This window comes from Hyaena hyaena, unplaced genomic scaffold, assembly GCF_003009895.1.
Source record: "Hyaena hyaena isolate Hyena2069 unplaced genomic scaffold, ASM300989v1 scaffold_741, whole genome shotgun sequence".
In the NCBI taxonomy this organism is placed as follows: domain Eukaryota; kingdom Metazoa; phylum Chordata; class Mammalia; order Carnivora; family Hyaenidae; genus Hyaena; species Hyaena hyaena.
Window position 1 is genome coordinate 229,374 of NW_024081373.1, and position 15,168 is coordinate 244,541.

The 15,168-nt window shown below is 36.0% G+C and overlaps 1 protein-coding gene across 1 annotated transcript in view; it reads left to right on the top strand.

The window, feature by feature from the left end:
- The first annotated feature begins 827 nt into the window (after positions 1–827).
- ADAMDEC1 (ADAM like decysin 1) overlaps positions 828–15,168 on the top strand; it is a 29,375-nt gene continuing 15,034 nt past the window's right edge. The window contains exons 1-12 of the mRNA XM_039218170.1: positions 828–915; positions 2,672–2,787; positions 6,474–6,550; positions 7,505–7,583; positions 9,060–9,136; positions 10,114–10,300; positions 10,523–10,585; positions 11,318–11,389; positions 11,686–11,855; positions 12,213–12,294; positions 13,162–13,292; positions 14,446–14,623. Of these exons, the coding sequence (XP_039074101.1) occupies positions 828–915; positions 2,672–2,787; positions 6,474–6,550; positions 7,505–7,583; positions 9,060–9,136; positions 10,114–10,300; positions 10,523–10,585; positions 11,318–11,389; positions 11,686–11,855; positions 12,213–12,294; positions 13,162–13,292; positions 14,446–14,623 (1,320 nt within the window). The remainder of the gene's footprint in view (positions 916–2,671; positions 2,788–6,473; positions 6,551–7,504; positions 7,584–9,059; positions 9,137–10,113; positions 10,301–10,522; positions 10,586–11,317; positions 11,390–11,685; positions 11,856–12,212; positions 12,295–13,161; positions 13,293–14,445; positions 14,624–15,168) is intronic.

Genomic DNA, 15,168 nt, shown 5'->3' on the forward strand with positions numbered 1-15,168 from the left:
TTAGTACGTAGAAAAGGACTAAAAATGCCACAATATGAACAGAAGCCCTTTCCTGAGAATGAGCCATTGGGTGATCAGATTTTTTCTTCAATATTCTCTTCATATTTGCGACCATGAAAATGCATTGTTTTTGTAATCAGAAATATATTGTAATTTTTCTTCACTAGAACTCATAGTATGCTTTGAGTGTACTTCATAGGCGGTATAATTTGGTTGAGTCTAACACTGTCAAGAGAATTTACATTTGCACCTTTCCTTAAAGTCTTTCATGTATATGTGTGCATGCACATGTGTGAGCATTACTTCATACAAATTTTAGAAGAAGCTTTAGGTAGATATTGTTATTATCCATTTTCACAAATAAGGAGACTAAAGGTCAGAGATTGTAAGACTTAGCCTAATCCTTGCTATATAGATTCTGTGTCCTCTGTGCCAATTTCTTAAAATATGTATGGACCACTAGTATGTTTTCTAAATTTGTAGGTCAATTTCTATAAGGCTAATGAATGGCAGTTGTGATGGTTTGGTGAATATGCAAATATGTACACAGGCATCCCCTCTCAGTGAGTTCTTTCCCACCACTCTAGGAGCATGAGAGCCAAGCAGCTGTCCCGATGTAAATTCCTTAACAAGCTGTAACCACAGACATAAACACCTCTCACAAATGAGGAACCTTCTCATGACCATGTCACTGCAATTTTTGACAATTTCCCAAAGCCATTAGGAAACATTCCCCAATCTCACAGACAGTACTTGAGGTTTTGTGCTTTTTTGGTTTTTTCCCAGTGTGTAAAGAGAAGTAGGGGAAGATAAAACTGGACAGTTTCATGCAGTGTGGGACTTCTCAGCTACCTGCAGGAGGCGACATGTCTTTCGTCCTACTTTCTGTCCTCTGGCTCATCACTCAAACTCAAGGTAAGCACCATATTTTATACAAGAGTCGAATTACTTAGTGAATTTTAAAGTGCTCTTGAGAAAGTAACATGCTCATCTGACCCATCGATCACTGCATTTTTGTATATTTATTTAATTTCAGTATACTCCGTCCTCATAGTCAAGGTGTTGTGATTGATATAATAATTTAATTAGGATGTACCTGAAACTTACCTTTAATTCAATAATGCTACCAGATCTATAATTTTATTTTCTAAAACACACATCCCAAATGGCACCAGAGAATTAACTTCCAGACCAGCCATCAAGAATTTCCTCACCATCTCCAATGTTATCTTGAATAACATAGATATTTTCTACCTCATAAGGAGAAAATCATTTATCAAGACACGATTTGACCAGAAACTGTGTCAGGATGGATGACTCTTAAGTAAAATTAGCATCAAATTAGACATAATTGTATTATTAAGCAAAATTAAAATTAATTGGACAACTGAACATTTATAATAGGGTTAAGACTAAAATCTAGTTAAAATTTACTCTAATCTCAATCCCACAACTTTTTACACTAATTGGGTTCATATTCTCCATCAATAAAAGAAAAACTTCTAGTAATAAATTTATAAATTTTCTGTTTTCCTATGTAATGAATCTTTTCTTGGATAGCATCATAGCAGATCTTTGGGGGCTGGCTAGGAGAAAATTTTTGCTTGACAAGTTTCCTTCCAGTTCTTCACATGAGCCAGGTGTAAAACTGCTTGGAGTTCCCAAGGTAACCCTGTCTGTCAGTGGGAAATTGTCTCCAAGTACAGACATTTATCTTTGAAAATGGGAGCATTTAAAAACAAGACTGACCCTATATGGAACAATTAAAATAAAAAGTAGATAAGGCATACCTGCCACCTTCCTAGAGTGGCACTACATTATTTTATATATTTTATGTCATTCAATGTTTACACGGGCCTCCATTTTTAGATAAGTAAACCGATAGGAAAGAAAAATAGCTTTTATAAGGTCATTTAGCTAGAACTTAAGACCACATCTTCTGGCTCCAATATCAGTTCTTTCCCTACTATATGTAAGCAAAATAGGAAATGGTCTATGTAATGTTATACCAAGTGTATCAAGAAGGACATTTAGTCCACTTAGGCTACTTGCTATCTGGTTTTCCTACTTGCTATCTGATGCTTTAAAACTGCTTCAGCAGAGATAACAAAAATTCTGTCTCTCTGTGAAATCTGGAGTCTTGAGGGTAAATGCTATGAGACAAAGAACAGAATGGTTTTGTTACACCTTGAAATAAAATAGCGGTCAATAGGGTCTTCCCTAAGAATGAAGTATTATATGTGTATAAAAATTTGATTTTTGGAAGGGAGAGTCTGAGATTTCATCACAAAGAAAAAAGACATAGAAAGAAAAAAGAGATCTCTGAGAACACTGAGAGAAAATTCCACAATTTTGAATTAGAGTAGACTAGAGTAGAGAAAAGGAGGGAACTAGACTACAGGGAAGGATTCCTGGTTCCCGTAATCTCCCACATATTGGAGATCATCAAGAAATTGCCCTATCTTTCCAGAATAGGTAGATAGAGCAAAAGAAAAATTCTTTGTTATCAAAGCTGATAAAGAGGAAGGAGTAACTTGTTTCTCTTAATGTTTACTTTCTGGACTGGAATTCAGTCTTCTCTACCATTTCAGCAAAACCAACCAACCCAAACCAAAACAAAACCAAAGACTTTTAACTGTGTTATATCAATATTATCTTTCTTTCTCTCTAGCAATGGCAATAAAGCAAAAACCTGAATTAGAGCTCTATGAAGTAGTTCACCCTAAAAAACTACACATTTTACACACAAGGAAGATACAAGACAACAAGACAGAGAATGGCAAAGAGGTAAGCAATGTGAATGACTCCAGGATTTTACAAAGAACCAATAAAGAGCCTTTTTACTCATAGAAGCGATGTCTAATAGTTTACTTTTGAAGCCCATATCCACAGCCACCCGTTGTCCAGGAAAAAATGCTGGATTTCTTAGAATGATTTTACAATTAAGCTGTAGGAAGGGAGTTAACTGGTTCACTTGCTCAGAAAGAATAAAGTGGGTTGGACATCTCTCCATGTTTAGAGGATAGGGAGAGAGCATAGGAAGACAGTCATTTCTAGAAGGTATTTCTTTTTTTTTTTAATNCATTGTCTCTCTCTCTCTCTGTCAGAAAAAAAAAAAAAAAAAAAGAGTACTTAAAGGAACTTTTTAAAGTTTTATTTGTGTAATTTCTATACCCCACGTGGGGCTCAAAATCACAAACCTGAGATTAAGAGTCACATGCTAATCCAACTGAGCCAGCCAGACACCCCTAAAAGAATTTATTTTAATGTTTATTTCCTTATTTTGTACTCAGTCATGATCTCATGGTTTATGAGTTCAAACCCTGCATGGGGCGCTGCACAAACAGTTAGGAACCTGCTCGGGATTCTTTCTCGCTCTCTGCTCCTTTCCCGCTCATGTGCACATTCTCTCCTCTCTCTTAAAATAAACAAACTTAAAAAAAATAGTTTATGGAGAATGGTCTAAAAGAACAAAATTAGAGCATTTAACCCTCTCAAAATAAAGAAATAAACATTAAAAAAATTCCTTTGGGGTGCCTAGCTGGTTCAGTTGGAAAAGCATGTGACTCTTAATCTTAGGGTTGTGATTTTGAGCCCCACATGGGGTATAGAAATTACTTACACAAATAAAACTTTAAAAAAAAAGTCTTTTAGAGAGCAAGCAAGGGATAGAGATGGAGACAGAAAATCCTAAGCAGGTTTCATGCAGTGAGCACCTAGCCCCATGTGGGGCTTGAACTCATGAACCATGAGATCATTACCTGAGCCAAAATCAAGAGTCAGATGCTTAACCAGACATCCCAGGAATCTTTTTCAAATGCACATCATAAAAAATTTAAACTTTCTTTTGAGAGAATTTAATATCTGAAAAAACAATGGCTTTACACTAGGCAACATTGCTTACATTTTGTATCACTGCACAAACATTAGTTATAAATGTTTCTATCTCACTTAATTATGTGAGAACTTTAATCTATTTTATTTTCTATAGAACCATTCCTAGGTCATTGAATTGATCTTTAATGTTCATTAAGGTATATATAGAGTATCACAATATTTTCTCACCTAACCCATAGTGATTGCATTTGTAATCAATTTTGCTTGGAGTAAAATAAATAACAACAAAATTATATATAACATTTTTTCATTTTCCAAAAGTCAATAGTGAGAGTGCTTTTCATGTACAATGATTCTTTATTGAATTATAATTGACATGAAATATTAGTTTCAGGTGTCCAACATAGTGATTCAAAATTTTTACACTTTATGATATGATCACCTTGATAGATCTAGTTACCGTATGTCACAATACAAAGTTATCAGTATTTACTACATTCCTTATGCTGTCCATCAATCCTCATGACTTACTTATTTTATAAGTAGAAGTTTGTACCTCTTACTTCCCTTCACCTATTTCACCCAACCTCCAACTTCCTCTCCTCTTTGGCAACTGCCAATTTGTTCTCTGTATCTTGAGTCCATTTCTGTTTTGTTTTGTGTGTCCTTCTGTTATGTTTTTTTAGATTCCACATACAAGTGAAAGCATACAGTATCTGTCTTTGTCTTACTTATTTCACTTAGCATATACCCTTTAGGTCGTCCATATTGTCACAAATGACAGGTTTTCATTCTTTTTTTATTAGTGACCGAGTAATATTTCTATAGACCACATCTTCTTTATCCATTCTTCCATGGGTAGACATTTAGGTTGCTTCCATATCTTGGCTATAGAAAAATGCTGTCATGAGCAAAGAGATATACGGAACTTTTCACATTAGTGTTTTCATTTTCATCAGATCAAGAGCCCAAATCAGATCATGATTAGTGGATCACATTGTAGTTCTATTTTTAAGGTTTGGAGGAAACTTCACCCTGGCCTCCACAGTGGCTGCACTGCTTTGCATTCCCGCCAACAGTTTACTCTTCTTCACATCCTCTAAGACACTTGTTATTTCTTGTCTTTTTGATAATAGCCATTCTGATAGCTGTGAGGTTTTTTCTCACTGTCATTTTGATTTGCAGTTCCCTGAAGGTTAGTGACATGGAGCATCTCTTCATGTGTCTGCTGGCCATGTGGATGTCTTCTTTCAAGAAATGTCTATACATGACTTCTGTCCACTTTTTTATGGGGCTGTTTGTTTTTTGTCGAGTTCTATGGATTCTTTTTATACATTTTGGATATTAACTCCTTGTCATTGTATCACTAACAAAGATCTTCTATTTGGTAGATTGCCTTTTCATTTTGCTGATGGTGTCCTTCACTGTGCAAATGCTTTTTTGTTTTTAATGTTTTATTTATTTCTAGGAGAGAGAGAGAGAGAGACAGCGTGAGCAGGGGAGGGTCAGAGAGAGAGGGAGACACAGACTCTGAAACAGGCTCCAGGCTCTGAGCTGGCAGTCAGCACAGAGCCCGACACGGGGCTCGAACCCACAAACCGCGAGATCATGACCTAAGCGAAAGTCGGACGCTTAACCAACTAAGCCACCCAGGCGCCCCTCTAGAAGGTATTTCTTGCCAAGTTCACCAAACCTATGTCTCTCCCCCGCCCCCAACTCACCTCCTGCCCCACTGAATCACTTTTTCCGTGGTCATCTTGTCTGTGATGGAGAGCTCAACATTATCTCATTAAGTGGTACGATTTATAAAATTTATTAAAGAAGGGCTCCTGGGTGGCTCAGTCGGTTAAGCATCAGACTCTTGGTTTTGGCTCTCAGGTTATGATCTCACGGTTCTTGAGTTCTAGCCCTGCATCAGGCTCTATGTTGGCAACGCAGAGCTTGCTTGGGATTCTCTCTCTCCCTATCTCTCTCTCTGCCCCTCCACTGACTCATTCTCTCTCTCTCACTCTCTCTCTTTCTCTCTTAAAAATAAATTAATTAATTTAAAAAATTTAATTTGTTAAAGATATTAACTGACTATTACATTGTTGCAAATAGTTACAACTTTTACTTTTTAAATAATTTTTACTTTATTTAGTTCTTAGTAGGTTTTTAGTTGGTTTCCTTTAGTATATTTGGTTTGGTTTTAAAGTAATAAAAATATGTGCCTTATTATTATATCATTAGTGATCAATTAGGATACACAGGACAGAAAACTGTAGAGTAGGGCAAATAATAACTCCCTATCTTACATCATAGAACTAGTTAATCTGTGGACATTATTGAATATCTTTTAATAATAATAATAATATTGAATATTATTGAATATATTGAATAAGTGTATTACTTATCACTATTACTACATTATTGAAATTTTTGTAAATCCATCTTAATGTACAATTTATGTTTCATTTTATATATTTTGAATACATAAAAGAACTATTTTATCCTACATACATTTGTAATTATTCTTCTATAAATATTACATGTATCATTTAATATAATATAATATAAATTGATATAATTTTTATACCAGAAAGATAATTGATATCAGAAATATAAATTGATATCATTTTATTATTAAATATTTTTAGGAAAGATATGAACCTGAACTTCAGTATCAGATTACATTAAATGGAGAAGAAGTTGTTCTTCACCTACAAAAAAGCAAGTAAGTTGTACTTCTTGAGTCTAACCCATAGATTATGTGAAGAGAATGTGGAAAAATACACCTTCTTAAGACTCTATTTAGTGTGATTTGAGATAGAAGATATGAAGTAAGTATGTTGAGTTTTAGATGTTACTAGACTGTGCTAATGTTATCTAAGAAGGTTGATGCTTTCTGAGGAAATTACATGCAAAGTAAAAAAGCAAAGAGAGGACCCAAAGATAAATGCCTTTCTTCCTTCATACCTCTCCTGATTTACCGAAAATCTTTTCTACCCAGATAAACTCAAATTTTTTATGTGACTTCCCATTACTTTTATAAGAACATATGTGGGACGCCTGGGTGGCTCAGTCAGTTGAGTGTTGACTCTTGATTTCAGCTCAGGTCATGATCCCAGTGTAATGGGATCAAGCCCCACCTCAGTCTCTGAGCTGAACGTGAAGCCTGCTCGAGATTTCTCTCTCTCTCTCTCTCTGCCCCCTCCCCTTCTGGCACTCCCTCTCTCAAAAAAAAATAAAGAACATATGTAAGGGTTATTCAAGGCATACAGCCTTGAGATAGGTCCCTGGGGACGGGGCTCTATCAAGTCCTACATTTGTCAGTAAACTTCTCCCTGAAAACAATGGACTTTTATGCCTATTTGTGACCCAGAACCCTTCAGAGACCCTGTGGAGACTGTGTCCTTGGTGTGAAGAATCCAAAAATAACCCATCTGAGGACAGAGAATTTGCAGTTGAAAAGTATCTGGGGGCATTTCTTCCCTTGGACCTAGTGAGTATAACTGAGGCTTTGATTTGCTTCAGCAGCAGAGTTTCAATGTCAGAAAAGGATCAGTGGGTCAGAAAGTCTGCTTTCTCATCGTAGACACAATCATTCTTTTTGTGCTGAAGATTATGTGAGGAACATTAGCCCTTATTACCACTTTCAGTGTATCATGCAACTCTTTGAACTTTGCAGACATCTCTTGGGGCCAGACTACACTGAAACATATTACTCATCCACAGGGGAGGAAATCACGACAAGCCCTCAGAACATGGTAGGTTCTGACTGCATTCTGGGACACTTTCTGGGATCTGCTACTTATGTTGTAAGATGTATAGATGCATGGACAATTAAAAAGAAATTGAAAGACTAGGAGGAAAGGTACCCATCTATGACCAATGAGAACAAATGAAAAAATCAGAGTTGGCTTTTTTAAAAGGTAAGGATATAGTAGGAGGCTTCCAAGTAGTATATTTGTAGAAACAACTACAAGTTCACTTTCCCTTAGACCATCTTATCAAAAGGTTAGAAATATTTTCCCCAGTAGGTACTTGAAAAGTCATATAGCTATTTACTCTTTTTGAACAATACATGCATGTATCCTCAGGTCAGAAATGGGATATCAATTACTTAATGAATATAAGGTTATATCTTGTTAAACTACCATACTATAGATAATGCCAAAGCCTAGATGTCAAACATACAAAATCAATGCCAAGGGAAGAGCAGGGAGAGAATACAGAAAGACCCAGTCATGGAGTATTAAGAATCTAAATGAGTTTCTCAGAGCTGCTCTCCTTGGGCACCCCAAAACATTTACGTACCTATAAAAAGACAAAACTTCTGTCACACAATTGCTCTTTGTTCCCTTCTCACATCAAAACTCTCATTTCATGGATATCTGGATTTTTGCTAAGATTTAAATTAATCCATTCTCAAATGTGAATGGCTGATATTATCTGAATTTGGTACTTTTTCCAAATCCTCTACAAGAAAATGTTTATGATGACAAAGTTTCTTCCAAATGCAAGAAAAGCACAGATGGAATTTCAGACCCTGAGGTCAGTCAGTTTATTTTGAATAAGAGTTTCCTCAATGGCTTGTTGGCTCCTTCTACATTAAGTGACCCCTATTTTGCTCATATGGAGTACTGACTGTGTCTGAATCTCTAGTTATGGACAGATTCTCTGTGGTTTTGATGCTGGTAAAGGGATTCCACTAACCCACCAATTAAAATGATGAGTTGGACAAACTAATATGAGGGGCTCAGGAGTGGTAGCATGGCTTCTTGAGGACCTTGGTATCTAGAAAAATGGGTACCTCATTTTATATACAGGTGACAAATAGTATCTTAAGCACTCAGCCCAGGGAAGCCAAACTCTCAAAAGTTGGTCCTCAAGCCTGAGAGCTCTTTGGAAACATTCTTGAACCCGGGGGGCTGGCCACGTCTCAGATGCAGTGTCCAAGTTCACCATGAGCTCGCTTAGGTTCATACTCCCTGGACTTTTCTTTTGTGCAATGAGTTCCAGAAAGACAGCCCAGCCATCAAAGATGGAGTTTTCAGGGTGAGTAGTGGAGAAGTTCATAAAAATCTCTGAAGTTTTCACTGTCTCTGTGTCTGGGAACCGGTCTGGCCACTGCCACTATTTGAAGAATTTTCCTACGTATTCAAAATAACAGCTTTCACCACAACTGTGATACATTTATTCTGACAGTTAAAAAAATATATATTTCTTTTTTTCGACTTTAGGAACACTGCCACTATAAAGGACACATACTAAATGAAAAGGATTCTGTTGCCAGCATTAGTACTTGTAATGGATTGAGGTGAGAGCCATTTGCAAAAATATTAGACAGCAAGCACCGTTCTATTGCACTGAATTGAGTCTTCCTAGACATCGTGTCTTCCTATCTTGGTAAAATCTCCTGCATGGGTAAAATGCTATTAACATGAAGAATAAGGTATCACTCTTGCAATCATTTTATAATCTGTTAAAATTATGTTTAACATAGTTTTGAGAGTGTGTGTGTGCACACACGGACTCGTGTGTGTGACCTTTCTGTTTACAAAGATAATTCTTGCCAATTAGGAGGAGTTTGGGAAGTGAAAGAAAGCACAAATAAAAAAATAGCCACTGCAAAATTGTGCTTATAAGTGACATTATCATTAACACTTTGTCATGTTTGCAGCCTTTGGCCTATAGACATATATCTTCATTGTGTGATATCATAAGCATTTTCCCATATCATGAAATCCCTTCATAGATGTAATGTTTAATGACTATCTATGCTGTAGCTGTAACACTCCATCATATGAATTCACTTTATGTTTCTGAATTGATTTACTTACTAAAAAGTAAAATTCTCTAAGCTACTATTAGTACCAACCTGTTCCTCTGGCTGATTTGCTCATCATTTTTTCTCTTCTCTGGGGTTTTTAGTATCTCAATCCTCCTTTACTCTATCCTCCATTATATTCTTCAGAGTTTTCCAAGAAATATTTGCTAAGTGTGTAAATAAACTAGGGACAAATATTCATTGAACTTCTGATACAAATTTCAAATTCTTTGGGATAGCTTCATCTTAGCAATCCTTGTTTAGAATTGTTTAGTAAATAATGTAACGCTCATTTTATTCTTGACAAGTATGAGTTATAATTTAAGTTAACGAAAGTTAGCTGGAAGACTTCTGAATGAAAACTGTCCATGTGAACTTAGGATTTAGGGAGAGTTGTACTACATTCTGGTCAGTATTGTGACTGTTGTAGCAGAGAATCTTGAAATATGATTCTTTGTATTTCACAGAGGACACTTCACATATCATGACCGAAGATATATGATAAAGCCTCTGAAAAGTACAGACCAAGAAGAACATGCTGTCATCACCTATAGCCAAGAAGATCTTGACCTGGCTAATCACACATGTGGTGTAAGAAATGTTGGCAGGAAACACGGCCATATTCGAACCTCTAGGTCACTCAGTAGCCCAGAGGTAAGTGTAGCTTTCCTATGTCATCCTTTTTCCCACTGTCTCAGCAATGATATATGACATACCATTGTGTTCAACAGTTACTGGGATGGGTAAAGGCTATAATTCATTTACCAATTCTTTCACCGAATTTCCCCCTGGTTTAAAAAAAAATCTTATTGTAACTTTATCCAGTCTTTTAGGATAAACATGATTATTAATGATGTTATTTTACTCTTTGTAAAGCAAGAAGACTTTCTTCAGGCTAAGAAATACATTGATCTCTTTTTGGTGCTGGATAATACCTTTGTGAGTACAAAATATGGGTGCTTCTGGGGCAGTTAAGTCAACTGTTAAGATTTCTTATCCAGTGAACACAAGCAATAAGCTATTCTAGCTGAAAACATAGACCCTGTCCACCTGATTGTCATGCCTTTTCTACCTGCCTTGTCGGCACTAGTTCTCACTTACCTACCCACTTTGATGTCCACCTGCTTTCAGTATACTCAGGTATTGGAAGCATACTTAATACTAGATAGCTACAAGAAATTAATAATTTAAATTTGAAGAATAATAATGAAATGAAAAATTTAATGAAAAATAATGAAAAATTTAAAGAATGGGTTGTTTTAATATTTTTAAAATTCTCACTCCATTATTAAATATAAAACAGATACAAAACTATATACAATTTATAAATTATATTTACAAAAACACTAGGATCTGTGATTCTAACTTAGCAAATATCGCCTTCTAATCAAATTTTAATAATATTGAGTTAGTTAGAACATTGAAATTGTTCCTTTGATCTCTTCACTCTTAGAAATGAAAACCCTGAAATATATACAAATGCCTCCTCTTTTCCTTACTGAAGAATTCTTACATTTAAAAAGAATTTGTTGAAGCACAGAGTGTTATACAAGTTAGACATGAATGAATACGCATTTACTGATGTTGAAATCTGTAATTTTTCTTCAAATGTTAAATCTTGAGCCACATCAACTTTATTTTTTAGTTATGTTTGCATTTTGTATTTTACAGTATAACATATATAAGGGGAATCTAACTTTGATAAGAAGCTTTTTGTTTGATGTGATGAACCTACTCAATGTGGTAAGATATTTGTCCTGTGAATGTGTATTTCCACTTAGAAACCTGGGACTTCACCAAAGGAGTTTTCACCCAAGAAATAGTTGGGAGGGTCACAGTGGCTGAACATCAGCAGTTTTGGGAGATTTAGCAGGCAAGGATCAGCAAGTTAAAATCACATATACTGTAGCAAAGTCAACTTCAAGGATTTCTATTTTCAAAATGGGATACACTTATCCATCACTTGTGGTCAGCAAAAGATCTAAGACAATACAGAAATCGCAGACATTTTCATGAAAAAAAAAATGCTCTTCCCACAGATCTATAATACAATAGATATTCAAGTGGCATTGGTAGGTATGGAAATCTGGTCTGACATTGATAAGATCAAGGTGGTACCCAGAACAGGTGTCACCTTTACCAACTTTCTGAATTGGCATCATTCCAATCTGGAGAAAATGAAGGCGCATGACCACGCACAGTTACTCAGGTGAGCACATGCCGGCCAGGGCAAGGTGTATGTAGGCAGAGTGGATAGTTATCCCGAAGGGTTCTTGGCAGAGATTTCTGTTCAATTTTATCTCCCCAAGCCTTGTCAGGGAGCCTGAAGTTCTCCCATTAAGAATGCATCAGTAGGAATTTGGAGACTCATGTTAGGTCACTAAAATAGACTCCTGGATGTGGGATAACCATCTGTGATTATTATAATGCTATGGAGTAGCAGAAGATTTTATGCGGCCTACTGAATATGAAAAGAGTAGAGAAACAGGAAATCTAAACATAATTGACAAAAGCTAATGGTTCCAAAGACTTACATTGTGACAATATGCCTATAACTTTCACACAGTGGAATTGGCTTCAACAATCGACATGTAGGAATGGCAGCCTCGAATTCCTTGTGCTCCCCATCTTCAGTTGCCGTTATTGAGGTTGGTAAACTCATAGTAAGGCTCCCTGTGGTTCTGTATCCTCTATGATAAACCAGAATAATGCCTTATACAGAGTTAGCACAATGAACGTTTGCTGAGTTGGTAAATAAAAGTAGAAATAAAACTACTGGTAGGTCATTACACTGAAGATAACTTGGATTAGGAAACAGAATATTTCCTTAGACTGGTCCTCCTGGAAGTACTCATTCTTTAGTTGGTATTAGGGAATAAAAACAGGAAATTGGAACAGAAAGGGCACCCAGATGCCCTCTGTGGCCTGAGCCAACTTCAAATTAATCATCTTCAGTATCAATGGCCAGAGAGGTAAGTCAATGTGGATTTTGGAGTCATTTGGCCATATGCTACCCATGTCAAGCATTCTGGCAATTGTTTTTGGAGGCCTTTGAAAACGTAGTATAGTACTTCCTATGAAGAACGTAATTACTTCAATTTAATCATGGTTTACCAAGAACTCCTCACTAGCTTAGCAAATATTTTTTTTAATGTTTTATTTATTTCTAGGAGAGAGAGAGAGACAGTGTGAGCAGGGGAGGGTCAGAGAGAGAGGGAGTCACAGACTCTGAAACAGGCTCCAGGCTCAGAGCTGGCAATCAGCACAGAGCCCGACGCGGGGCTAGAACCCACGAACCGCGAGATCATGACCTAACTGATGGTTGGATTCACAGAAGCCAACCAGTTCAAATGTTATTCAATGTTTTACAATAACCAATGGCAAGGAAAAGAGCTTACTGACTCATTACTTTGCATCTGTCAAACTATTTTTTTTAAAATAACTGAAAATACTAAGTAATAGATGTTTCTGGGCTTTTTGTTTTGTTTTGTTTTGTTTTTGTTTTTTTTTTCCAGGCTAAGAAAAAGAATAGTGTGGCTCTTGTAGGAGTGATGTCACATGAGTTGGGTCATGTCCTTGGTATGCCTGATGTTCCATATTACACCAAATGTCCCTCAGGGAGTTGTGTGATGAATCAATATCTGAGGTGAGACTTTGTCACCTTTGAGAAGAAATATATATTTCTTAAATCTTAAAAAAGTCAGATGCAGTCTATATAGTGAACAGATTTTTTTTTTTTATCAAGGAATATGAATTCCATTAATTCACACTCCAGCCTATTGATGCACATGTTTTACTAGCTTATCAGGACTCATTACTTCAGATTTCCAAGTATGTCAAGTTAGAGATTTTGAGTATGGTAACCATGTTATTTTAACTTAGAATAATGTTTAATGGGCAAGATATGAAAGCAACCCATATGTCAATCAATAAATGAATAGATTAAGAAAATGCAGTTTGTGTGTATATACGTATATATATGTATACACACACACACACACACACACACACACTGCATTTATATACCTATATAATGAAATATTACTCAGTCATTAAGAAGAATGGAATCTTGCCATTCATGTCAATATGAATGGACATAGAGGGTATTGTGCTAAGTGAAATAAATCAAGGAAAAAGATGAATGTTGTACTATTTTATTTATAAGTGGAAGTTAAAAAACAAACCAATGAACAAATTAACAAATGAACAAGCTAATGAACAGACAAAAACAAAAATATACTCATAAATACGGAGAACAAACTGGTGGTTGCCAGAAAGGGGAGGGGAAGAGGATGGGCCAAATAAGTGAAGGGGATTAAGATGTACCAACTTCTATTAAATAGTAATATTTTTCTTAAAATATATTAATTAAGATGACGACAACATTCTTATATATCCCCATCACTAATCACTCAATCCATTTTTATGTTATTATTAATTATCTTCCAATGCCAGGAAATTTGCAAGGGCTTGGGATAGAAAAATGAAAAAAAAAACTTTTCTCTTGAAAGTGTTCATGAATAGGAAGAGAATATATCCATAGAATTGGTTCATTCATCACTCCTGCCATTTAGGAGAGTGCTGAATCCATACAGGAGTTTAAATTCTTCCAGTTCTACAAGCTTAGTGTCTCGGAAAACAATTTTCCAACTAGCATAGTATTTATGCTCTTTTGTCCTCTCCATATAACATAGTGCAGTCCTAAAAAGATACTGAATTTGGAATTTCCATTGAACCAGGGGATGTAGTTAGACAAGCCAGAATCTCACTATATATCATAACTTTTCTTCTCGTTACAGCTCAAAATTCCCAAAGGATTTCAGTACATCCTGCCGTTCACATTTTGAGAGATACATTTTATCAAAAAACCCAAAATGCCTGCTGCAAGCACCAATTCCTAAAAATATAATAACAAAGCCAGTGTGTGGGAACCAACTTCTGGAAGTGGGAGAGGATTGTGACTGTGGCCCTCCTAAGGTATGAAAATATCCACAGTTTAAAATTTTATTATAGAGTTTTTGCAGCATGAGAATTATGCTGTTTTCTTTTCCTTCTTTAAAAATGTTCTTTTGGTAATTCTAAAGATAAGCTTGGCGTCATAATAAAAAAGTAGGCTTGTGCTTGTGTTTTTAACACTGACTTTATACTTATTTTGAAAAACGTTTCTTTTTTTATTTACTTTATTTTTTTATTTTTATTTTTTTACAAATAGTTTATTGTCAAATTAGTTTCCACATAACACTCAGTGCTCATCCCCACAAGTGCCCTCCTCCATGCCCATCCCTCCCTCCCCCCACATCCATCAGTCCTCAGTTTTTGTCAGCATTCAAGAGTCTCTCATGGTTTGCCTCTCTCCCTTTCCCCCACCATTTCCCCCTTCTTCTCCCCCTTGTTCCTCCGTCATGTTCCTCCTAATCCTGCTATACGTGCAAACATATGGTATTTGTCCTTCTCTGCCTGACTTATTTCGCTCAGCATAACACCCTCAAGGTCCATCCATGTTGCTACACATGGACAGATTT